Source organism: Mesoplodon densirostris, chromosome 7 (genome assembly GCF_025265405.1).
Source record: "Mesoplodon densirostris isolate mMesDen1 chromosome 7, mMesDen1 primary haplotype, whole genome shotgun sequence".
Classification (NCBI taxonomy): Eukaryota; Metazoa; Chordata; class Mammalia; order Artiodactyla; family Ziphiidae; genus Mesoplodon; species Mesoplodon densirostris.
This window is the reverse complement of record NC_082667.1, coordinates 95,543,310-95,568,150: the sequence shown is the minus strand read 5'-3', so window position 1 is coordinate 95,568,150 and position 24,841 is coordinate 95,543,310. Positions and strand designations below refer to the sequence as shown.

The 24,841-nt window shown below is 40.2% G+C and overlaps 1 protein-coding gene across 1 annotated transcript in view; it reads left to right on the top strand.

The window, feature by feature from the left end:
* TMEM123 (transmembrane protein 123) overlaps positions 1–24,841 on the top strand; it is an 83,622-nt gene that overhangs the window by 56,879 nt on the left and 1,902 nt on the right. The window contains exons 3-4 of the mRNA XM_060105317.1: positions 21,545–21,964; positions 23,132–23,285. Of these exons, the coding sequence (XP_059961300.1) occupies positions 21,545–21,964; positions 23,132–23,285 (574 nt within the window). The remainder of the gene's footprint in view (positions 1–21,544; positions 21,965–23,131; positions 23,286–24,841) is intronic.

Sequence of the window (24,841 nt, the reverse complement as noted above, 5' to 3'; positions counted from 1 at the left end):
TTTTGTTACTGTCTATTTCCTGTTTTATAGCTGTTAGCAATTGCCTTATGTATTTAGGTGCTCCAAGTTGGGTGCATATATATTTATAATTGTTATATCTTCTTCTTGGATTGATCCCTTGTTCGTTATGTAGTGTCCTTCCTTGTCTCTTGTAACATTCTTTATTTTAAAGTCTATTTTATCTGATATGAGTATTGCTACTCCAGCTTTCTTTTGATTTCCATTTACATGGAATTTCTCTTTCCATCCCCTCACTTTCAGTCTGTATGTGTCCCTGGGTCTGAAGTGGGTCTCTTGTAGACAGCATATATATGGATCTTATTTTTGCATCCATTCAGCAAGCCTGTGTCTTTTGGTTGCAGCATTTAATCCATTCACGTTTAAGGTCATTATCGATATGTATGTTCCTATGACCATTTTCTTAATTGTTTGGGGGTTTTTTTTTTTTGTAGGTCCTTTTCTTCTTTTGTGTTTCCCACTTAGAGAAGTTCCTTTAGCATTTGTTGTAGAGCTGTTTTGGTGGTGCTGAATTCCCTTAGCTTTTGCTTGTCTGTAAAGCTTTTGATTTCTCCTTCAAATCTGAATGAGATCCTTGCTGGGTAGAGTAATCTTGGCTGTAGGTTCTTCCCTTTCATCACTTTAAGTATATCATGCCACTCCTTTCTGGCTTGTAGAGTTTCTGCTGAGAAATCAGCTGTTAACCTTATGGGAGTTCCCTTGTATGTTATTTGTTATTTTTCCCTTGCTGCTTTCAATAATTTTTCTTTGTCTTTAATATTTGCCAACTTGATTACTGTGTGTCTCGGCGTGTTTCTCCTTGGATTTATCCTGTATGGGACTCTCTGCGCTTCCTGGACTTGGTTGGCTATTTCCTTTCCCATGTTAGGGAAGTTTTCGACTATAATCTCTTCAAATATTTTCTCGGGTCCTTTCTCTCTTCTCCTTCTGGGACCCCTATAATGCGAATGTTCTTGCGTTTACTGTTGTCCCAGAGGTCTCTTAGACTGTCTTCATTTCTTTTCATTCTTTTTTCTTTATTCTGTTCCCCAGCAGTGAATTCCACCATTCTGTCTTCCTGGTCACTTATCCATTCTTCTGCCTCAGTTATTCTGCTCTTGATTCCTTCTAGTGTATTTTTCATTTCAGTTATTGTATTGTTCATCTCAGTTTGTTTGTTCTTTATTCTTCTAGGTCTTTTTTAAACATTTCTTGCATCTTCTCAATCTTTGCCTCCATTCTTTTTCCGAAGTCCTGGATCATCTTCACTATCATTATTCTGAATTCTTTTTCTGGAAGGTTGCCTATCTCCACTTCATTTAGTTGTTTTTCTGGGGGTTTATCTTGTTTCTTCATCTGGTACATAACCCTCTGCCTTTTCATCTTGTCTATCTTTCTGTGAATGTGGTTTTCGCTCCACAGGCTGCAGGAATATAGTTCTTCTTGCTTCTGCTGTCTGCCTTCTGGTGGATGAGGCTATCTTTAGGAGGTTTTCATTACTGATTCAACCTCCTTTTTGGTCTGTTTAGATTTTCTATTTCTTCATGATTCAGTCTTGGAAGGTTTTATGTTTCTAAGAATTTATCAATTTCCCCTAGGTTGTCCAATTTTTTGGCATATAATTGTTCATAGTAGTCTCTGAAAATTCTTTGTATTTCTGTGGTATCTATTGTGGTGTCACCTCTTTCAATTCTGACTTTAGCTGAAAGTTTGTCTATTTGTTGTTTATCTTCTCAAAATGGCAGCTCTTGATTTCGTTGATGTTTTCTATTGTCATTTTAGTCTCTATTTCATTTTTCTACTCTGACCTTTGTTATTTTAATTCTTCTACTAACTTTGAGTTTCATTTGCTTTTTATCTAGTTTGTTTAGTGTAAAGTTGGTTGTTTATGTGAGATTTTTCTTGTTTCCTGACGTCAGCATTTATAGCACTTATAAATGCACTTATATATTATAAGTGCATTACTTATATATGCACTTCCCTGTTAGAATTACTTTTGCTGCATCCCATAAGTTTTGGTATGCTGTATTTACATTTTCATTGGTCTTAAGGTATTTTTTGTTTCCTCTTTGATTTCTTCTTTGACCCATTGGTTGTTCAGTAGCATGTTGTTTAATTTCCACATATTTGCATTTTCCAGTTTTCTTCTTGTAATTGAATTCTAGTTTCCTACCATTGTGGTTGGAAAAGATGCTTGATATTATTTTAGTCTTCTTAACTTTGTTAAGACTTGTCTTCTGGCCTAATATATTTTCTATCCTGGAGAATATTCCATGTGCACTTGAGAAGATTGTGCATTCTGTTGCTTCTTGGATGAAATGTTCTGTATATATCTGTTAAGTCTCTATGTTCTAACGTGTCATTTAAGGCCAATGTTTCCTTATTGATTTTCTGTCTGGATGATCTATCCATTGATGTAAGTGGGGTATTAAAGTCCCTCATTGTTATTGTATTGCTGTCTTTTGCTCCCTGTAGGTCTGTTAATATTTGCTTTATATATTTAGGTGCTTCTATGTTGGGTGCATAAATATTTACAAATATTTTCTTATTTGTGTAACACCTTTATGTGATGCCCTTCTTTGTCTCTTATTAATATCTTTGTTTTAAAGTTTATTTTGTCTGATGTAAGTATAGCTACCCCAGCTTTCTTTTTGTTTCCGTTTTCAGGGAGTATATTTCTCTATCCCCTCTCTTTCAGTCTCTGTGTCCTTGTATCTGAAAGGAGTCTCCTGTAGGCAACATATAGATGGGTGGGTTTTTTTAATCCACTCTGTATCTTTTTTTTTTTTTTTTTTTTGCTGTATGCGGGCCTCTCACTGTTGTGGCCTCCCCCGTTGCGGAGCACAGGCTCCGGACGCGCAGGCTCCGGACGCGCAGGCTCAGCGGCCATGGCTCACGGGCCCAGCCGCTCCGCGGCATATGGGATCCTCCCAGACCGGGGCACGAACCCGTATCCCCTGCATCGGCAGGCGGACTCTCAACCACTTGCGCCACCAGGGAGGCCCTCCACTCTGTATCTTTCAATGGGAAAATTTAGCCCATTGACATTTAAAGTAATTGTTGATAGGTATGGACTTACTTCATTTTATTAATTGTTTTCTGGCTGTTTTGCAGGTCCTGTATTCCTTTCTTCTTCTCTTGTTCTCTTCTTTTGTGGTTTGATGACATACTTTAGTGGTATGCTTAGATTCCTTTATGTTTTGTGTATCTACTAGAGGTGTTTTTCTTTGTGGTTACCATGAAGCTTACATATAAAAACTTATTTATAACAGTCTATGTTAAGCTGGTAAGAACTTAATTTTAAATAGGTTCTAAAGCTCTACAGTTTTGGTCTCCCCACCCTCACGTTTTATGTTTTTGATGTCACATTTACATCTTTTTATCTTGTGTATTCTTCAACTAATTATTATAATTATAGTTATTTTTATTAGTTTTGTGTTTTAATCTCCGTACTAGCTCTATAAGTGATTAATCTACCACCTTTACATTAGATTATTCTGAATTTTACCTTTACCACTGATACTTATTCTTTAATATGTTCTCTGTTACTGATTAGCACCTTCTTGTTTCAGCTTAAAGAAGTCCCTTTAACATTTCTTATAAGGCCAGTTTAGTGGTGAACTACTTTAGCTTTTGCTTTTCTGGAAAAACCCTTTTCTCTCCTTCAATTCTGAATAACTTTGCCAGATTGAGTATTCTTGGTTGACAGTTTTTCCTTTAAGCACTTTGAATATATTGTGCCACTCCCTTCTGGACTGCAAAGTTTCTGCGGAAAAATCTGTTGGTTTTATGAGGATTCCCTTGCATGGAATAGGTTGGGTTTTTTTCTTGCTGCTTTTAAGATTTTTCTCCTTGTCTCCATCTTTTGACACATTAATTATAATGTGTCTTGGTGTGGGTCTCTGTGGGTTCATCTTATTTGGAACTCTCTGGATTTCCTGGATCTGGATATCAGTCCTTCCCCAGGTTGGGGAACTTTTCAGCCATTATTTTCTTTCAATAAATGTTCTGCCCCTTTCTCTCTTATTTTCCTGGGACCCCTATAATGCAAATGTTGGTCTGCTTGATGTTGTCTTATAAGTCCCTCAAAGTATCTTCACTTTTTTTTCCACTCTGTTTCCTTTTTGCTGCTTTGCTTGGGAGAGTTCCACTGTCCTGTCCTTGAGTTCACTGATCCTTTCTCCTGCTTTATCTAGTCTATTGTTGAGCCCCTTTAGTGTATTTTTCAGTTATTGTATTCTTCAGCTCTGTGACTTCTTTTGATACTTTCTTATATTTTCCCTTTGTTGAAGTTCTGACTGTATTCATCCATGCTTCTCCCAAATTCAGTGAGAATCTTTATGACAGTTATTTTGAACTCTTTATCAGGTAAATTACTTATCTTTGTTTCATTAAAGTCTTTTTCTGATGTTTTATCTTGTTCTTTCCTGTGGAACATATTTCTCTGTTTCTTCATTTTCCTTGATTCTCTGCATTGGTTTCTATGCATTAGATGAAACAGCCACCTTGCCCAGGCTTGAAGGAGTGAGTCCATGTAGGAGATGAACCTTATTGTTCAATCCTGCCCTAGCTCTTGGTTGTCTCTCAAACTTTTTTGATTGTTAGGTAGTCTATTTTGTTTTTAATGGATGCTAGTAGCTGAGGGTATGCCAAGACCTGTCAGTGTAGGAGAGGATCTCAGTCAGCACCTAGACTAAGCCTGATTGGAAGCTAAACCCTCAGGTAACAGCTTTCAAAATATGCAAATATATACAGTTCTCTGGGACCACAAACATAAGTCCCACTGGCAGCTAGAGCCAGGTGATCTGGAGGTGTCTGTCCCCTGGGCAGCATCACAAAATTGGTGCCTCAGAAAAATTGACAGCCTCTTTTCCAGAAGACCCCAGAGACCTGGAATGAGGCAAAGGGAGAGTGCAAAGATGGTGTCCCCTGGCCTCCATTCCCGAGAGCACCTTTGTAGGCCTCTAAAAGCGTGCCAAACCCTAAGCCTGCCCCTCAGGCCAAAGCTCCTGGATAAGCAAATAGGCCTCTCTCTCAGAAAGATCTGCTATCTGCACAGTTCTCTGGGGATGGCAGCCAGCCAGGAACTACCTTTGCATTTGTTACAGTCCCGTGGGACCTAGGAACACAAGCCCCCCCTGGCCTCCAGAGCCAGGCAATCAAGTGCATCCCCTGGCGGTGTGTGTGGGGGCGGGGGAAGCCACTAAAAACAGGGCACCAGACACATATACAAGTCCACTCCAGGATACACTGGTGTTCTGTAGTGTGGCAGAGGGAGAACATGAAGATAACACCCACCCCCCAGGTCTCTGGAAAGGATTGTGGTCAGCCCTTAGATGTGTGTTTAATTAGAAGCCTGCCCTTCAGGCCTAGCCGATAAGATAATAGGCCTCTTTCACAGAAACGCTGAGCTCCTGGGTCTGGTTGCCTCTTGCTGTGTCCTGGGAAGTGGTAGCTGGTTGAGAGCTCTTTCTCTGTTGGTTACAGTCCTATGGAACTTGTGAGCATATACTCTGCTGACCAGAGCCAGTCATTCTAAAGGTATCCCCTAGCAGCAGCCACAAAAATTGGGGCACCAGAGGTGGGCATAGGCTCCTTTCTGGGAGATACTGGTGAGCTGGAGTGAGGGAGAGCACAAAGATGGTGCCTGCCAGCCTCTGTCCCTAGAGGGTACCCCAGTAGGCCCTTAGACCTGTGTTAGATTAGATTCCTTCTGCTCATACCAAACTTTAAGATTAGCAAATGAGCCTCTTTCACATAAAGTCTGGGTGCCTCTCAATTGACTGCCTCTGAGCTGGTCCTTGGGGTGGGGTGAGTCTGAAGATGAGTGCCCTTTAAGAGCCATTTCTCAGTTGGCTATGGCCTTGGGGGTCTCATGGACATGGCCCCATTGGTTTTCAAAGCTAGGTGTTTAGAGGGCTCACTTCTCAGGTGCAAGTCTTAAAAGTCGGGTGCCTGATGTGGTGTTCAAACCTTTCACTCCTCAGGGAGAAGCCACGGGTTTTGAGTTCCCTTCTGATTGTGTGTCACTGCGGCAGGTTGGGGGCAGGAGCGGGTTGCAGAGTTTATGGCGAGATTGTGTCAGCCTCTCCTACCTGCCTCAGTGTTGTTTTTTTTCTCATTTGCCTGATGTGTAGGAGTCACTCAGCCAGTTTTGGGGTGTATTTTTTCCCAGAGGAAATTGTGTAATTGGCTGTAGATTCAGTGTGTCTATGGGAAGAGGTGACTTTAGGATCTTCCCGTGTCACTGTCGTGAACCAGTACCACTCATCACCTTTTTTCTGATTAGTAATTGTATAGTATATTTCTTTCCTGTACCTTCACTTTCAATACTTTTCAGCTTTTTGGAATCTTAGTTTTAAGATGTATTGCTTATGAACAGTTCATAGTTTTTCTATCCAGTTGATAATCTTTGTCTTTTACGTGGCCTGTTTTGTACATTTAATATAACTTCAGTGTAATTTCTGGGCTGGGCCAGGAACAGTAATAGGATTTCACCAGGTGAAGAATGGGTGGGAAGCATCCCAGGCAGAGGAAGTAATATAACAAAGCAACAGAAATAAACTGCATAGGGAAAGCTGAGTAAATCTGCTGGGGCAGAAAAGAGTAGCAGAAGATTAGGCAGCAGAGGAGACCATGGCCTTGTCATCATGGTGAAGAGATAGCTTTTGGCCTTCCCTCCTTGCATAGTGTGGAGCACATGCTAGAAGTGATCGAGTTCTTCCAAAACTGTGCCTGGCACTTATGTAGAGTAAAATGAAAATACAAGATGTAGTTCTTGCAATTAATAATCAACTAATTCCATTTAAAAGGTAAGATAATATAATTAAGAGTCCAGAAAAATGCAAAATAAGGGGATGAATAATAAAATAAAGGAGATACCTGAGAAGGATTGCATCTTTCTTGTTTCTGCAGAGCCTCCTAGCGTTGTTCTTGGCACTGAGTAGGTATTGAGTTAGCCGTAAAGTTCGTTCCAGTTTTTCTGTGACATCTTAGGGGAAAACCTGAATGAACTTCTTGGCCAGCCCAATACTAAGTGCTGGGAAGAGTGAGAAACCAGGCTGACTGGAATGTGTTGGGGACGAATAGCAGATAGAGTGAATTCTATTCTGTGGAGAGTGAAGATTGCCAGGATGAGAGGCTGGGAAGGTTTGGAACAGGAACAGAGGAAAAATAATACCAGCTTGCCTGATGCCCTTGTGAATGTGATTCTTGCCTTATTTATTTATTTATTTATTTAAATTAGCCAGGGTTACGAATTGTGGGCTGGGTCTGTGGTAATGGAATAGAATGGGCAAGACCTATGGCAATACCGTAACAAAGCCTGGATATTGTCTACACAGCCCCGGCCAGCTCAGCCTTGGCTGAGTTGGGTTCTGACTGCCTTGAAAAGCCATGCTTCTTTTCTGACCCTCTCTTGTTCAGCTGCTTTCTGTACAGCTCTGGGAATGCACAGGATCGCCCTTCAGAATGAATTTCCTTAAACAAACCTGGACTGTGTCGCAATTGTTAGTTCTCACTGTCCTTAAGGCAGATAATTGCCTTGACTGAAAATACTTCTTTCACCTCCTGCCAGAGTTTATATTAAAAGATTTAGGTAGAGTGATGATAGTGTAACAAAATGTGGAAACAGAATTTATTACAGATATACTATAACTTATTTAAAACACCCCAGTTGTTATTTTTCTGTGTTCATATAGAGAGAGAGAGAAAGAGAGGGGTTTTTTTTCCTTTTTGGAATTTTAATTTTTGAATTTAGAAGTTTAGGAAAATATATTTGATTTTCAGAAAATGGACAGCTCTTTATGATGATACATTTTTTTAAAGCCCAGTTTTCTCTTAGATTGTTTTAAATCTAGATTTTTCTTGATTTTTTTAAAAGATAACTTTTTACGATTTTTTTTCTAATCTATATTTTTCAATTCTGTGGATTTTTGGTCCTCAGGTAATTTGAATTCAAGGGGAATTTTCATAATGAATCTACTGACTTTGTACGATGAGGAAAGGCCCCTTTGCTTTCTAAATAATGAGTACTTCTTGGATTACACTGATACTTAGATTCTCTATAGCAGGGGTCCCCAACCCCCAGGCCACAGACCAGTACCAGTCCGTGGCCTGTTAGGAACTGGGCCGCACAGCAGGAGGTGAGCGGCGGGCGAGTGACCGAATCTTCATCTGTATTTACAGCCGCTCCCCATTCCTCGCATTACTACCTGAGCTCCGCCTCCTGTCAGGTCAGCGGCGGCATTCGATTCTTATAGGAGCTCGAACCCTACTGTGAACTGTGCATGCGAGGGATCTAGGTTGCGCACTCCGTATGAGAATCTAATGCCTGATGATCTGGCTGGGGAGTGGCTGCAGATACAGATTATCATTAGCAGAGAAGTTTGACTGCACAGAGATCATAATAAATCATTTGCTTGCAGACTCATATCAAAACCCTAACAGCAGACTTCCCTGGTGGCGCAGTGGTTAAGAATCTGCCTGCCAATGCAGGGGACATGATCCCTGGTCCGGGAAGTTCCCACATGCCATGGGGCAACTGAGCCCATGCACCACAACTACTGAAGCCTGCGCACCTAGAGCCTGTGCTCTGCAACAAAGAGAGGCTACCACAATGAGAAGCCTGCGCGCCACAACGAAAAGTAGCCCCCGCTTGCCACAACTAGAGAAAGCCCACACACAGCAATGAGGACCTAATGCAGCCAATAAATAAATAAAATTTATAAAGCCCTATCAGTGAGTGGCAAATGAAAACAAGCTCAGGGCTCCCATAGATTCTGCGTTATGGTGAGTTGTATAATTATTTCATTATATATTACAATGTAGTAATAGAAATAAGGTGCACAGTAAATGAAATGTGCTTGAATCATTCCGAAACCATCCCCACCCCCATCTGTGGAGAAGTTGTCTTCCATGAAACCGGTCCCTGGTGTCAAAAAGGTTGGGGACTGCTGCTCTATGGGAAAGAGTTTCTCAAGGTTCTCAGTGTTTAAAAATATTCCAAGAGGGCTTCCCTGGTGGCGCAGTAGTTGAGAGTCCACCTGCCAATGGAGGGGACATGGGTTCGTGCCCCGGTCCGGGAGGATCCCACATGCCACGGAGCGGCTGGGCCCGTGAGCCATGGCCGCTGAGGCTTTGCATCCAGAGCCTGTGCTCCGCAACGGGAGAGGCCACAACAGTGAGAGGCCTGCATACCGCAAAAAAATATATATATATATTCCAAGAGACACACACAAGACTAGTACTAGCTGCAGACTGTACTTAGAATCGTAGAACCCTCAAAATGACTCTGTGGCACCAGAAATTTATGATCCATGATCTTAAATAGCTCTTTATTTTTGACAACTATAATAGGAAATGAAAAACTACTACTATCCCATTTTAAAATAACTGAGATTTTTTTTTTTTAATGAATGTGAATTTCAACTCTGGTTTAAGTGTGTATCTGATACCCCAAAGAAAACAAATCGTCACTCTTAACTTTGAAATATTTAGGTTAAGGGACAAGAAATGGCACTTAGATAGTTTGGGGCTCAACGTTATAGGAGTAAAGAAAGTTATTTCAACACAACATAGTTATACAAAACTACTTGGAATAAATCCAGACTTTGACGAGGATGAGTACTTTTACTTGGTACTAGGAAAAAACAGGCTGCTTCATAGTGTCCTTGGTCTTGCTGTAATAAGAAGGTGGCCGGCTGGTGTTAATAGAAAAAGGCCTGGAACATCACTTTTTTCTTCTTGGATATTTATATCAATGAACTGAAAATACCTTTAAGAGCATCCTCTTCGATGTGCTGTTATTCAGATGGCAGTGGTGATAATCATGGAAGTAGATCTGACTGACTACTCCTCAGCCTCCTATAAGGGCACTGTGTAGTGCAGCTCCATAGGAGAGGTATATTCTGTAAAACAAATGCTGAGATACAGAGTAACCATTCATTGAGCAGGTCCTCCATAGGAGACACTGTGCTAACTGCTCAATACAAATTATGTCAGTTATTTCTCCCAAACCCTTGTGATATCCCTTTTTATTTTTTTTTTTGAGCTGCAGATATAGAATTTTTATTTTTTTAATGTTTACTCTTTACTTTTTATTATTATGTTATTTGTTTATTTAACATTTTCCTCTTACAGTTAACAGTGGTTTTCTTTTTTTTTCTTTTTTTTTATTTATTTTATTTATTTTTTGCTTTATAACAAATTTAATCAGTTATACATATACATATGTTTCCATATCCCCTCCCTTTTGCGTCTCCCTCCCACCCTCCCTATCCCACCCCTCCAGGCGGTCACAAAGCACCGAGCTGATCTCCCTGTGCTATGCGGCTGCTTCCCACTAGCTATCTACCTTACGTTTGGTAGAGTATATATGTCCATGCCGCTCTTTCACTTTATCACAGCTTACCCTTCCCCCTCCCCATATCCTCAAGTCCATTCTCTAGTAGGTCTGTGTCTTTATTCCTGTCTTACCCCTAGGTTCTTCATGACATTTTTTTTTCTTAAATTCCATATATATGTGTCAGCATACAGTATTTGTTTTTCTCTTTCTGACTTACTTCACTCTGTATGACAGACTCTAGGTCCATCCACCTCATTACAAATAGCTCAATTTCATTTCTTTTTATGGCTGAGTAATATTCCATTGTATATATGTGCCACATCTTCTTTAACCATTCATCCGATGATGGACACTTAGGTTGTTTCCATCTCCGGGCTATTGTGAATAGGGCTGCTATGAACATTTTGGTACATGTCTCTTTTTGAATTATGGTTTTCTCAGGGTATATGCCCAGTAGTGGGATTGCTGGGTCATATGGTAGTTCTATTTGTAGTTTTTTTAAGGAACCTCCATACTGTTCTCCATACTGGCTGTACCAATTCACATTCCCACCAGCAGTGCAAGAGTGTTCCCTTTTTTCCACACCCTCTCCAGCATTTATTGTTTCTAGATTTCTTGATGATGGCCATTCTGACTGGTGTGAGATGATATCTCATTGTAGTTTTGATTTGCATTTCTCTAATGAGTAAAGATGTTGAGCATCCTTTCATGTGTTTGTTGGCAGTCTGTATATCTTCTGTGGAGAAATGTCTATTTAGGTCTTCTGCCCATTTTTGGATTGGGTTGTTTGTTTTTTTGTTATTGAGCTGCATGAGCTGCTTATAAATTTTGGAGATTAATCCTTTGTCAGTTGCTTCATTTGCAAATATTTTCTCCCATTCTGAGGGTTGTCTTTTGGTCTTGTTTATGGTTTCCTTTGCTGTGCAAAAGCTTTGAAGTTTCATTAGGTCCCATGTGTTTATTTTTGTCTTTATTTCCATTTCTCTAGGAGGTGGGTCAAAAAGGATCTTGCTGTGATTTATGTCATACAGTGTCCTGCCTATGTTTTCCTCTAAGAGTTTGATAGTGTCTGGCCTTACATTTAGGTCTTTAATCCATTTTGAGCTTATTTTTGTGTATGGTGTTAGGGAGTGATCTAATCTCATACTTTTACATGTCCCTGTCCAGTTTTCCCAGCACCACTTATTGAAGAGACTGTCCTTTCTCCACTGTACATTCCTGCCTCCTTTATCAAAGATAAGGTGACCATATGTGCGTGGGTTTATCTCTGGGCTTTCTATCCTGTTCCATTGATCTATCTTTCTGTTTTTGTGCCAGTACTATACTGTCTTGATTACTGTAGCTTTGTAGTATAGTCTGAAGTCAGGGAGCCTGATTCCTCCAGCTCCGTTTTTCATTCTCAAGCCTGCTTTGGCTATTCGGGGTCTTTTGTGTTTCCATACAAATTGTGAATTTTTTTGTTCTAGTTCTGTGAAAAATGCCATTGGTAGTATGATAAGGATTACATTGAATCTGTAGATTGCTTTGGGTAGTAAAGTCATTTTCACAATGTTGATTCTTCCAATCCAAGAACATGGTACATCTCTCCATCTATTTGTATCATCTGTAATTTCTTTCATCAGTGTCTTATAATTTTCTGCATACAGGTCTTTTGTCTCCTTAGGTAGGTTTATTCCTAGATATTTTATTCTGTTTGTTGCAATGGTAAATGGGAGTGTTTTCTTGATTTCACTTTCAGATTTTTCATCATTAGTGTATAGGAATGCCAGACATTTCTGTGCATTAATTTTGTATCCTGCAACTTTACCAAATTCATTGATTAGCTCTATTAGTTTTCTGGTAGCATATTTAGGATTCTCTATGTATAGTATCATGTCATCTGCAAACAGTGACAGCTTTACTTCTTCTTTTCCGATTTGGATTCCTTTTATTTCCTTTTCTTCTCTGATTGCTGTGGCTAAAACTTCCAAAACTAGGTTGAATAAGAGTGGTGAGAATGGGCAACCTTGTCTTGTTCCTGATCTTAGTGGAAATGGTTTCAGTTTTTCACCATTGAGGACGATGCTGGCTGTGGGTTTGTCATATATGGCCTTTATTATGTTGAGGAAAGTTCCCTCTATGCCTACTTTCTGCAGGGTTTTTATCATAAATGGGTGTTGAATTTTGTCACAAGCTTTCTCTGCATCTATTGAGATGATCATATGGTTTTTCTCCTTCAATTTGTTAATATGGTGTATCACGTTGATTGGTTTGCATATATTGAAGAATCCTTGCATTCCTGGAATAAACCCCACTTGATCATGGTGTATGATCCTTTTAATGTGCTGTTGGATTCTGTTTGCTAGTATTTTGTTGAGGATTTTTGCATCTGTGTTCATCAGTGATATTGGCCTGTAGTTTTCTTTCTTTGTGACATCCTTGTCTGGTTTTGGTATCAAGGTGATGGTGGCCTGGTAGAATGAGTTTGGGAGTGTTCCTCCTTCTGCTATATTTTGGAAGAGTTTGAGAAGGATAGGTGTTAGCTCTTCTCTAAATACTTGATAGAATTCACCTGTGAAGCCATCTGGTCCTGGGCTTTTGTTTGTTGGAAGATTTTTTATCACAGTTTCAATTTCAGTGCTTGTGATTGGTCTATTCATATTTTCTATTTCTTCCTGATTCAGTCTTGGCAGGTTGTGCATTTCTAAGAATTTGTCCATTTCTTCCAGGTTGTCCATTTTATTGGCATAGAGTTGCTTGTAGTAATCTCTCATGATCTTTTGTATTTCTGCAGATCAGTTGTTACTTCTCCTTTTTCATTTCTAATTCTATTGATTTGAGTCTTCTCCCTTTTTTTCTTGATGAGTCTGGCTAATGGTTTATCAATTTTGTTTATCTTCTCAAAGAACCAGCTTTTAGTTTTATTGATCTTTGCTATCGTTTCCTTCTTTTCTTTTTCATTTATTTCTGATCTGATCTTTATGATTTCTTTCCTTCTGCTAACTTTGGGATGTTTTTGTTCTTCTTTCTCTAATTGCTTTAGGTGCAAGGTTAGGTTGTTTATTCGAGATGTTTCCTGTTTCTTAAGGTGAGATTGTATTGCTATCAATTTCCCTCTTAGAACTGCTTTTGCTGCATCCCATAGGTTTTGGGTCGTCGTGTCTCCGTTGTCATTTGTTTCTAGGTATTTCTTAATTTCCGCTTTGATTTCTTCAGTGATCACTTTGTTATTAAGTAGTGTATTGTTTAGCCTCCATTTGTTTGTATTTTTTACAGCTCTTTTCCTGTAATTGATATCTAGTCACATAGCATTGTGGTCGGAAAAGATACTTGATACAATTTCAATTTTCTTAAATTTACCAAGGCTTGATTTGTGACCCAAGATATGATCTATCCTGGAGAATGTTCCATGAGCACTTGAGAAAAATGTGTATTCTGTTGTTTTTGGATGGAATGTCCTATAAATACCAATTAAGTCCATCTTGTTTAATGTATCATTTAAAGCTTGTGTTTCCTTATTTATTTTCATTTTGGATGATCTGTCCATTGGTGAAAGTGGGGTGTTAAAGTCCCCTACTATGAGTGTGTTACTGTCGATTTCTCCTTTTATGGCTGTTAGTATTTGCCTTATGTATTGAGGTGCTCCTATGTTTGGTGCATAAATATTTACTATTGTTATATCTTCTTCTTGGATCGATCCCTAGGTCATTATGTAGTGTCCTTTGTCTCTTCTAGTAGTCTTTATTTTAAAGTCTATTTTGTCTGATATGAGAATTGCTACTCCAGCTTTCTTCTGATTTCCATTTGTATGGAATATCTTTTTCCATCCCCTTACTTTCAGTCTGTATGTGTCTCTAGGTCTGAAGTGGGTCTCTTGTAGACAGCATATATATGGGTCTTCTTTTTGTATCCATTCAGCCAATCTTTGTCTTTTGGTGGGAGCATTTAGTCCATTTACATTTAAGGTAATTATCGATATGTATGTTCCTATTCCCATTTTCTTAATTGTTTTGGGTTCGTTATTGTAGGTCTTTTCCTTCTGTTGTGTTTCTTGCCTAGAGAAGTTCCTTTAGCATTTGTTGTAAAGCTGGTTTGGTGGTGCTGAACTCTCTCAGCTTTTGCTTGTCTGTAAACATTTTAATTTCTCCATCAAATCTGAATGAGATCCTTGCTGGGTAGAGTAATCTTGGTTGCAGGTTTTTCTCCTTCATCACTTTAATTATGTCCTGCCACTCCCTTCTGGCTTGTAGAGTTTCTGCTGAGAGATCAGCTGTTATCCTGATGGGGATTCCCTTGTGTGTTATTTGTTGTTTTTGCCTTGCTGCTTTTAATATGATTTCTTTGTGTTTAATTTTTGACAGTTTGATTAATATGTGTCTTGGCGTATTTCTCCTTGGATTTGTTCTGTATGGGACTCTCTGTGCCTCTTGGACTTGATTAACTATTTCCTTTCCCATATTTGGGAAGTTTTCAACTATAATCTCTTCAAATATTTTCTCAGTCCCTTTCTTTTTCTCTTCTTCTTCTGGAACCCCTATAATTCAAATGTTGGTGCGTTTAATGTTGTCCCAGAGGTCTCTGAGACTGTCCTCTGTTCTTTTCATTCTTTTTTCTTTATTTTGCTCTGCAGCAGTTATTTCCACTATTTTATCTTCCACCTCACTTATCCGTTCTTCTGCCTCAGTTATTCTGCTATTGATCCCATCTAGAGTATTTTTCATTTCATGTATTGTGTTTTTAATCGATGCTTGATTCATCTTTAGTTCTTCTAGGTCCTTGTTAACTGTTTCTTGCATTTTGTCTATTCTATTTCCAAGATTTTGGATCTGGGAAATAGAATCTTGGATCATCTTTACCATCATTATTCTGAATTCTTTTTCAGGTAGACTGCCTATTACCTCTTCATTTGTTAGGTCTGGTGGGTTTTTATCTTGCTCCTTCTCCTGCTGTGTGTTTTTCTGTCTTCTCATTTTGCTTATCTTACTGTGTTTGGGCTCTCCTTTTTGCAGGCTGCAGGTTCGTAGTTCCCGTTGTTTTTGGTGTCTGTCCCCAGTGGCTAAGGTTGGTTTAGTGGGTTGTGTAGGCTTCCTGGTGGAGGGGACTAGTGCCTGTGTTCTGGTGGATGAGGCTGGATCTTGTCTTTCTGGTGGGCAGGTCCACGTCTGGTGGTGTGTTTTGGGGTGTCTGCGGACTTTTTATGATTTTAGGCCACCTCTCTGCTAATGGGTGGCGTTGTGTTCCTGTCTTGCTAGTTGTTTGGCATAGGGTGTCCAGCACTGTAGCTTGCTGGTCGTTGAGTCAAGCTGGGTGCTGGTGTTGAGATGGAGATCTCTGGAAGATTTTCGCCGTTTGGTATTATGTGGAGCTGGGAGGTCTCTTGTGGACCAGTGTCCTGAAGTTGGCTCTCCCACCTCAGAGGCACAGCACTGACTCCTGGCTCCTCAATTTGGGATGATTTGTTGTCTATTCATGTATTCCACAGATGCAGGGTACATCAAGTTGATTGTGGAGCTTTAATCCGCTGCTTCTGAGGCTGCTGGGAGAGGTTTCCCTTTCTCTTCTTTGTTCTCACAGCTCCTGGGTCTGAGCTTTGGATTTGGCCCCGCCTCTGCGTGTAGGTCGCCGGAGGGCGTCTGTTCTTCGCTCAGACAGGACAGGGTTAAAGGAGCAGCCTCTTCGGGGACTCTGGCTCACTCAGGCCGGGCGGGAGGGAGGGGCACGGGGTGCGGGGCGAGCCTGCAGCGGCAGAGGTCGGCGTGACGTTGCACCAGCCCGAGGCGCGCCGTGCGTTCTCCCAGGGAAGCCGCCCCTGGATCCCGGGACCCCGGCAGTGGCGGGCTGCACAGGCTCCCGGAAAGGCGGTGTGGGCAGTGACCTGCGCTCGCACACAGGCTTCTTGGCGGCGGCAGCAGCAGCCCCAGCGTCCCACGCCCGTCACTGGGCTCCGCGCTTTCAGTCGTGACTCGCGTCCGTCTGTGGAGCCCCTTTAAGCAGCGCTCTTAATCCCTAATCCCCTCTCCTTGCGCACCAGGAAACCAAGAGGGAAGAAAAAGTCACTTGCCTCTTCGGCAGCTCCAGAGTTTTCCCGGACTCCCTGCCGGCTAGCTGTGGCATATTAGCCCCCTTCAGGCTGAGTTCTCGCCGCCAGCCCCAGTCCTCTCCCTGCGCTCTGACCGAAGCCCGAACCTCAGCTTCCAGCGCCGCCTGCCCCGGCAGGCGAGCAGACAAGCCTCTCGGGCTGGTGAGTGCCGCTCGGCACCGATCCTCTGTGCGGGAATCTCTCCGCTTTGCCCTACCCAGGTATGTGGGGAGTTTCTTGCCTTTTGGGAGGTCTGGGGTCTTCTGCCAGCATTCAGTATGTGTTCTGTAGGAGTTGTTCCACGTGTAGCTGTATTTCTGGTGTATCCGTGGGGAGGAAGGTGATCGCGTCTTACTCTTCCGCCATCTTACCCGGAAGTCCCCCGATATCCCTTTTTAGAGATGAGGAAGGAGACTGAATCTCAGAGAGGTTAAGTAACTTGTCTAAGGTAACCCAGCAAGTAAATGGCTGAGCTGATCCAGAGCTTGAGCTCGTTCCCACCATGCCTGAAAAATATCACCAGCACTTGGTAAAGAGAAGAGCTCAGTACATGGAAGTGCGAATTCTGTCATAGAAAAAATGTGCTCCAGGGATAGTTCTTTTATTACAGAACAGGAACGGAGTGCTGATTGGACTGTCTTGAGTATTTTTGCAGCAGTGACAAAACATCAACTCATCCCCATTTGCACTTTCTCTGTCTTGTCCCTTTTGCGCCTGAACATGGCAGCTGCTGGGACGGAGGGTGCATGGGTGCTCTTACTACAGCCCTTCACTTTGTTTTCCTGTGATTATGTTAGTTGAAACCAAGAGTTAGGGTCAAGAAATGTTTATAGCTCTGAAATCTATAGGTGATCTTAGGTTTCATTTAAGAAGTTTTGAGAGTAGTTTGACAAGTACCGAATGACTTAATCCATCTCACAGTGATTAGTTTCAAGGATCTGTGGAAGGAACAAGCTCAGCACAGCCACTGGCGAGTGCTGTGGCACAGCTGCCTGAAGACGCGTTTTGTTAGCAGTGAAAGAACTGTGGTCCTGAGCGCATTAGTTTGCTAGGGCTGCCACACAAAGGACCACTAACTAGGTAGTGTAAACAGCAGAGATGTATCGTCAGATTGTCGGCAGGGTTGCTGCCCCCTGAGAGAGGATCCGTCCTGTGCCTCTCGCCTCGTTTCTGGTGTTTTGCTGGCAATCTGTGGCTTTCCTTGGCCTGTTGGAAGCATCACCGTGATCTGTGCCTTCATCTTCACATGGTGTTCCTCCCGGAGGTATGCCTGTCTGCCTCCAGATTTCCCATTTTATAAGGACACCAGGTATTTAAGGCTTATCTTCATAACCTCATTTTAACTTCATTATAATCCTCTGTAAAGATCCTGTCTCCAAAAAAGGTCACATCCTAAACTACTGGGGGTTAGGGCTTCAACATATGAATTTTAGGGGGACACATAACACTAAATAAGTGTTAACAACTGTGTGCCACATACACCCCTTCCCGCAGCTCCACTTACATTAGCTGAGGTGTGATCGATAGTATGTAGGTCCAGTTTATTGAATGAGTTGTATTTAGTAAGGTGTCTCTCCTTTACAGAATAATACCAAAATAAATAAAACTCTACAATGATTGGAATTTCTCCCTCTGCGAGCCTGGGCCTGCTTCGCGTTTGGACCCAACAGTGGGGAATTTGACACTGTCGGCTTCCTTCCTTGCTCTGCCTTTCTCCCCCTCACTTCTCCTGGCTTTTACCCTTCCAGGATCAGGCCTAAAGGGGCTTAAGGGGAAAAGCCAGCTGGGATGTTTTCATCTGGCAAAGGTGACCCCTAGGTGGCGGATATGGTTCTCTTTGGTAGATTCCGGGGAGACCCTACAGCTGGGGCTTCCCCCTTCAGCTCCCCTGATGCAGTAGGGCCTCCCCTCCAGCTGACCCTCTCACTACACACCCTTGGCCCCTAGCTTTTGGTGTTCCACTTCTCTGCTGGTTATCTTCATCCGTCTGCGCAGAACTCTCTGGGGAGGCTATCTTTTAAGGCAGCCCCATGCTGGCTCTGTTCCATGGGGCCTGGTTTGGTTCTTGGGAAACACGCACCTTTGCTGTCAGTGGAAGTAAGAGTCTACTCCCAGCGCAGCCTTTTAAACTCTGCTGACAGGTAGAGACAACTCGGCCATAGTCTCTCGCCTTTAGAGTTACTTTTCAAGCTTGAGTCAAATCTTAGCTTCAAGTCCAGGAGATACTGGGCCTGCTCTTCAGGTGATTCCCTCAGCTTAGTTTGAGGTGAGGGGTTGCATTCTCCTCTTTTCCTCCGTGGGCAGAGGTGGCGGTGGACACAGAGCACACTTGACCCTCTCCAGTAACATACCCTCTTTGGGCCTTTATAACTTGTTTTGTTTTGATTTGATGTTTTTGTACTGTTTTTGATTGAGATATAATTGACATATAACATTATATTAGTTTTCGGTGTACAACATAATGATTTATATATTGCGAAATGATCACCACAATAAGTAACATCTATCATAATATATAATGTATATAACATAGAACACCTATTTCATCATATTTAGTTACAAAATTTTATTGTGATGAGAACTTTCAAGATCTATTCTCTTAAAAACTTTCAAATATACAATATAGTATTATTAACTGTAGTCACCATGTGCTGTACATTATCTCCCCATGACTTATTTATTTTATAACTAGAAGTTTGTACCTTTTGACCACCTTCACTCATGTCACCCACCCTCCACACCTTTACAGCCTCTGCTTCTCAGAGACAGGGGGAGACTGACTGGCTAAAACAGCAAAGTCAGATAGGGCTAAACCCTTGCCAAGCCCTGCATGGATGCTCTGTTCTTCTGACATCTCTGCAGGTACTCACTGAGCCACGCCCTGGAGGGCACTGATCAGTAGCTGAACAGTTAAGGGAGAAGGAAGACACCCAGACGTCCATGGTGGGATGGTCTCATTTGCAGAGGAGCACAAATGACCGTTTACTTATATTACAGACAAGGGGGTTGAGTCATGGAATGTGAGTTCTGACCTTGAAGAGAGCATCCTTGCATTGCAGTTATCACGTTTAAACATCATGAAATACACCTTAACATAAAAATTATTGGCCTGTTTTGTCAATTTATAGAAAATTTTAGCTGCTTAGTGGTTTCTGTAACACATTTGGATTTTCTTAGTGAAGAACTAACCTGTTACAGCTCCCTGTTTTTGCCCGTGTTACTTCATACAGTATCTCTGAAGAATATCTTATTATGGCAGGGAGAAGAGAGTAGGCTGTGTGTGTGTGTGGAATCCAAAAGCAGAATTGTGTTCATTGTTTTACTCTGCAAAGATCATTCTGTTCTAAAGATATGATATAAATGATGGTTCTTTGCTGTATTTAATTTCATTGTAATAGAATTCATTCTCTACATTAAAATAATAGGTGATTATTTCAATGCTAAAGTATATTATATGTCTGTAGAGCATTCAGAATTGAATAATAAAAGATTAGTTCAAGTTCATAGCATTCTACTTGAATAATTATGATTTATTTACCTATATAATACAGAAGTACTGATTCCTTTGGTCTTTTTTTAAAATTAGGTAATACTCAGTGAAAGAGATCACACGGTAAAGACCCAAAGTTCACAAAATGTGCTAGGAATTTAAAGAGTAAAAGCAGACGGGCAGATAAGCACTATTAAAAGCAGCCTGTAAAATTGAAAATAAATATTTGAATTCTTTGAATAAATAGTCCAGAATAATTGTGAAAGGGTGATAATGCATGAAGTAATCACTTTCGGTGTGTGACAGCAGCAGTGGGACAGAGAACCTGAAGGCCTTGTGCTGCTGTCACTGGGGGAAAGGAGAAGGCAAGCCCAGTGGGTAATTCTTTCCACTTTAGTTCTTGGCCATAAAGAGTAAAATGGGAGTATATAGGCAACATAACAAACCACTAAACCTGCAAGTAAACTTTGAGACTAGGGAACAAACACAGAAATAAATTACATTCTATTAATAGGGCAAAGAGAGATTTTTCATTCCTTACATAGTATATACTAAATTATAATAACTAAAGTATCTTTAGTTGTAAACATCAGTCAGGTTGTGGTGTTACAATGTAGAGTATGAAAGAATATTGTTAAGACAGAAAGGTTTGCTTTTGGTCATAGGGCATTTTGTACATATATAGATATTTAGTATTTATTTTTGGTCATAGCGCTTATTTATTTATTTATTTCCAATTGTTTATTCTAAATTAACACCAATGATTCTCCTTTACAAAACTGACTTTTGCATTTTAAAGGTTTCAGAAATAATTTTAGAAATACCTTCCCAGGGCTTCCCTGGTGGCGCAGTGGTTGAGAGTCCGCCTGCCGATGCAGGGGACGCGGGTTCGTGCCCCGGTCTGGGAGGATCCCACATGCCGCGGAGCGGCTGGGCCCGTGAGCCATGGCCGCTGAGCCTGCGCGTCCGGAGCCTGTGCTCCGCAGCGGGAGTGGCCACAACAGTGAGAGGCCCACGTACCGCAAAAAAAAAAAAAAAAAAAAAAGAAATACCTTCCCAATGACAGAAAATTATCACCAGTATGAGATTTCCAACTAGCCACGTTCTGTGATGTTGTTTCACTTCCTAATGCACCATGGGAAGCTGGTTTCACTCTTACGAAGAGTATCTCACTCATGTTCACATCCTACTGGGGGGTTAGAAGCATGCAGCTACTGTTTGTCCTCAAAGCTTTTTGGAAGAATGTGGCAGAGAAACCTTAAACTTTGAAAACCCTTCTTACATCCATTGGTTTAATAATCCATTCAACTAATACTTGTGACATAAAGCATGGAATATTCAGACACAGAGATGGTTAAGACACTGTCCCTGTATCGAAAGAACTCAGTCTTCTGGGTTGAGTTTCTTTTTTTCCCATACGTTCACAAAAATTTCTTACTTTATGTAAATCCAGGCTTGGTTCCTGTTGAATATTTTACTATTTTGAGACATTTTATGGCTTGTTGCTGTGTAGTGCAAAGTATTAATAAGTATATTTCATGATGCTGTGTTTGTTAGACCTTTTTCTTTATGTATGACCACAGAAGTCAGTGAAGTGGGAGCTTAATTATCTAAGTCATAGCTCTGGCTTTAATGTTTCTTCATATTCTTGCAGGCCCACAGGTGCTTTTCAACTATACAAGTGAATCTTCCAACTTCAATGTGAAACCATCAAAAACTCCAGTTTCCTCAGTCTCAAAGATGACAGCTACCACCTTGAAACCCATAGCAAAACCATCAGCAACTGCAGTTGCCTCAGTCTCAAATAACGGGACAGCCACTACCTTGAAAACCGTAGCAAAACCATCAACAATTCTAGTTGCTTCAGTTTCAAATAACGGAACAGCCACCACCTCAAAACCCATAGCAACATCTAAAATGATAACACCAGAGGTCTCAACAAATATGACTTCCACCATCTTAAGGTCTACACTCAAAATAACAAGTGTTTCACAAAATACATCCCAGATATCAACATCCACAATGACCACAACCCACAATAGTTCGGTGACGTCTGTTTCTTCATCAGTAACAAGTATGTATAAAAATGGACCTGTTTTTCCTATGCTGAAAAAATAGTTGTTAAAATGCCACATTTACATCATTCCATTCTGCAAAAATGTAGAAATTTAGACAATTATTTCTCATTTCCTAAATAAATTAGTTGTAGAGATCAGGAAAAGAGTCACTTGACTTAGTAACTATCTTGTCCCTTTAAAAAAATTAGCTTCCAACTTAGCCATGCCAAATAATGACTGTATGAGATCCATCTGTAAATAAATAATTTATCCTAACATGGGATTTTATTTTGCACGGTTTGAAAACTTGTCATACCTTTAACTCTTTGAACTTCATTCTAGAAAGGAATTAGGCACGCTCAGTCTCCATGATTTCTAAACCTAAATCATGGAGAACTTTGGTTTTAATTTACTTGTACCATAAAGATATTTTTTAATGGTATTATGTATAGTCACATATGTAGTATTAGTCTCAGCACTCTTTATTTTTTTGCATTTGTTTAAAATATAATGCCTGTGAAACCATGAACTCAAAAACCTTAAGATTCTCTTTTAAGTTATCCAAAGTTGAAGTTCTGTTTAAAAGCTAGTGATTACATGTATCAGAACAAATAGCAGGCTTCATGGTTTCTTTTGTGTATTTTTATATACTTCTATTCCAAATAGTTTATTTTCTTTATTACTACAATTTATGTATTGAAATCAACTTTAATGTCTCAGGGGCTCTTGACTCCATAAAATTAAAATAGTTAAAATTTCTAATTTATTCAAAAGGAGAAATTTCAATTAGAAACACTTACTCAAATTGGATCCAGTTTCAAGATTTCAGCTGTTACCCAGACCTGTTTTGTTTAAGGCATGAACTCTTAAGAAAATTCATAAAAGAATTAACCAAATCTTGCTGCCTCTGAGGTTTTGGTAGACCATCCAAGCCCAGTCTCACCTTAAGATCTTGGGGTTGTAGGCACTGGGGGTTTAAGGGATGTGTTGGATCAAGTGAAGAAAACTAGAACCAGGCAGTCACTAGACACAAAATCAGCTGGAGAGCACCTTGATGTGCTTACGATTCCCCCTTGTCCCCAGATCAGCATTCTTACATAGAAATTCAGAATGTTTTAGCTTATTACAATATGTTTAAAAAGCACTAAAGCCTTATTTTTTTGTTTTCTTTTGTTTTCTTCTAGTCACAGCAACTATTGTTTCTAAGGAAAATAAAGGATCAAAATTTGATACTGGCAGCTTTGTTGGTGGTATTGTATTAACACTGGGAGTTTTATCTTTTCTTTACATTGGATGCAAAATGTATTATTCAAGAAGAGGCATTCGGTATAGAACCATGTAAGTTTTGATTGGCCAGGACTTTTTTATTATTATTAATTCTGTATTTAAATATCATGACAAAATATCAGAGTAGAGCCAGTGTTCATCTCAGAGATTAATAATTTATAGATTTATGGGCCTCCCTGGTGGCGCAGTGGTTAAGAGTCCGCCTGCCGATGCAGGGGATACGGGTTCGTGCCCCGGTCTGGGAGGATCCCATATGCCGCGGAGCGGCTGGGCCCGTGAGCCATGGCCGCTGGGCCTGCGCATCCGGAGCCTGTGCTCCGCAACGGGAGAGGCCACAACAGTGAGAGGCCCGCATACCGCAAAAAGAAAAAAAAAATAATAATAATAATAATAATTTATAGATTTATGAGTTATATTCCCATTAATCCTCTATGCCCAAAGCAAATTGTTTATGTACAAGCTTGTGATTATAATTATTTGCAAATGCAAATGGATATACCTATAAAAATGATTGTATTTTATTAGTGTCATACTTTTTTTTTTTTTTTTTTTTTTTTTTTACCAGAGACCCAAGTTTAGCCAGTCCTTTTCACTTGCTTATTCCTCTAATTGCAAGAAATACCATTATCAGGTCTCCTGAGGCTGTTGACCTAGTGTTACTGACAAACACAAGACACACTAAAGTAACATCCTCGATAAAAACGTGATTTTTGCTTTCTGTGACAAAGAAAATAAAGAAATTCTTCTGACAGCCTCATTTTCCCTGCTACTGAGTTGTTAGTATAATATACATTATCAGTTATTCTGTAGCAAAACTGTCTTTTCAGGTGAGCTTTATCAACAAGTCCCCAACAACAAACTATGTCATTCTGTAGGTCTGATGGTTTTTGGAGGTATCATCTCCCAATTTTTGTTATTCCCACAAAGTCCTTTCGGTTTTTTCTTTTCAGCCTTATATGTACAAGAGTGAATCCATTCTTTTGATTGTTAATGTATGTATAAAATAAATACCATAGAATAGATGACCATTTTCCAAAATTTGTTTAAGTTGTCATATGCATATGTGTCCCACACAGAGTTTCCATGTCAGAAACACTTGGGAAATACTAATTGAGCAAAGTAAAATAGGTTACTTTACTATAAGAATACTGTAAGCCTTTGATATGTTGATGTACATTATGAATTTTTAGGAGGAGAATATAGTATGAAAATATGTCTCAAATTTTTCATTGAACTAAGAAAACCAGACTTTTAAAAAAGTATATTTAAATTGGAAGTTACCTTCCACATACAGTATCCATCATATCGAACTTACTTTAAAAGCGCATCAAGGTGGTGTTTTGTCAGATTAAAAGCACATTCAGAAACATTCATTCTTTTCTCTTTTAGATCAAACCGTAAAAGAAAAAAATACTTGAAGGAAACTGACTAAACAGAGTTGACTCTAAAAAGGCTTTTTTTGAAATATTTTTTAAAACAACTGTGTTTCTAGAAATACTTATCATCTGTTTTCTTGGTAAATTTCACCAGTTAAACAGAAGGCACATTTTGATTATAGTAAATTTAATGCAACTCCTTTTTTATAATATCAATATTTATTGATATAC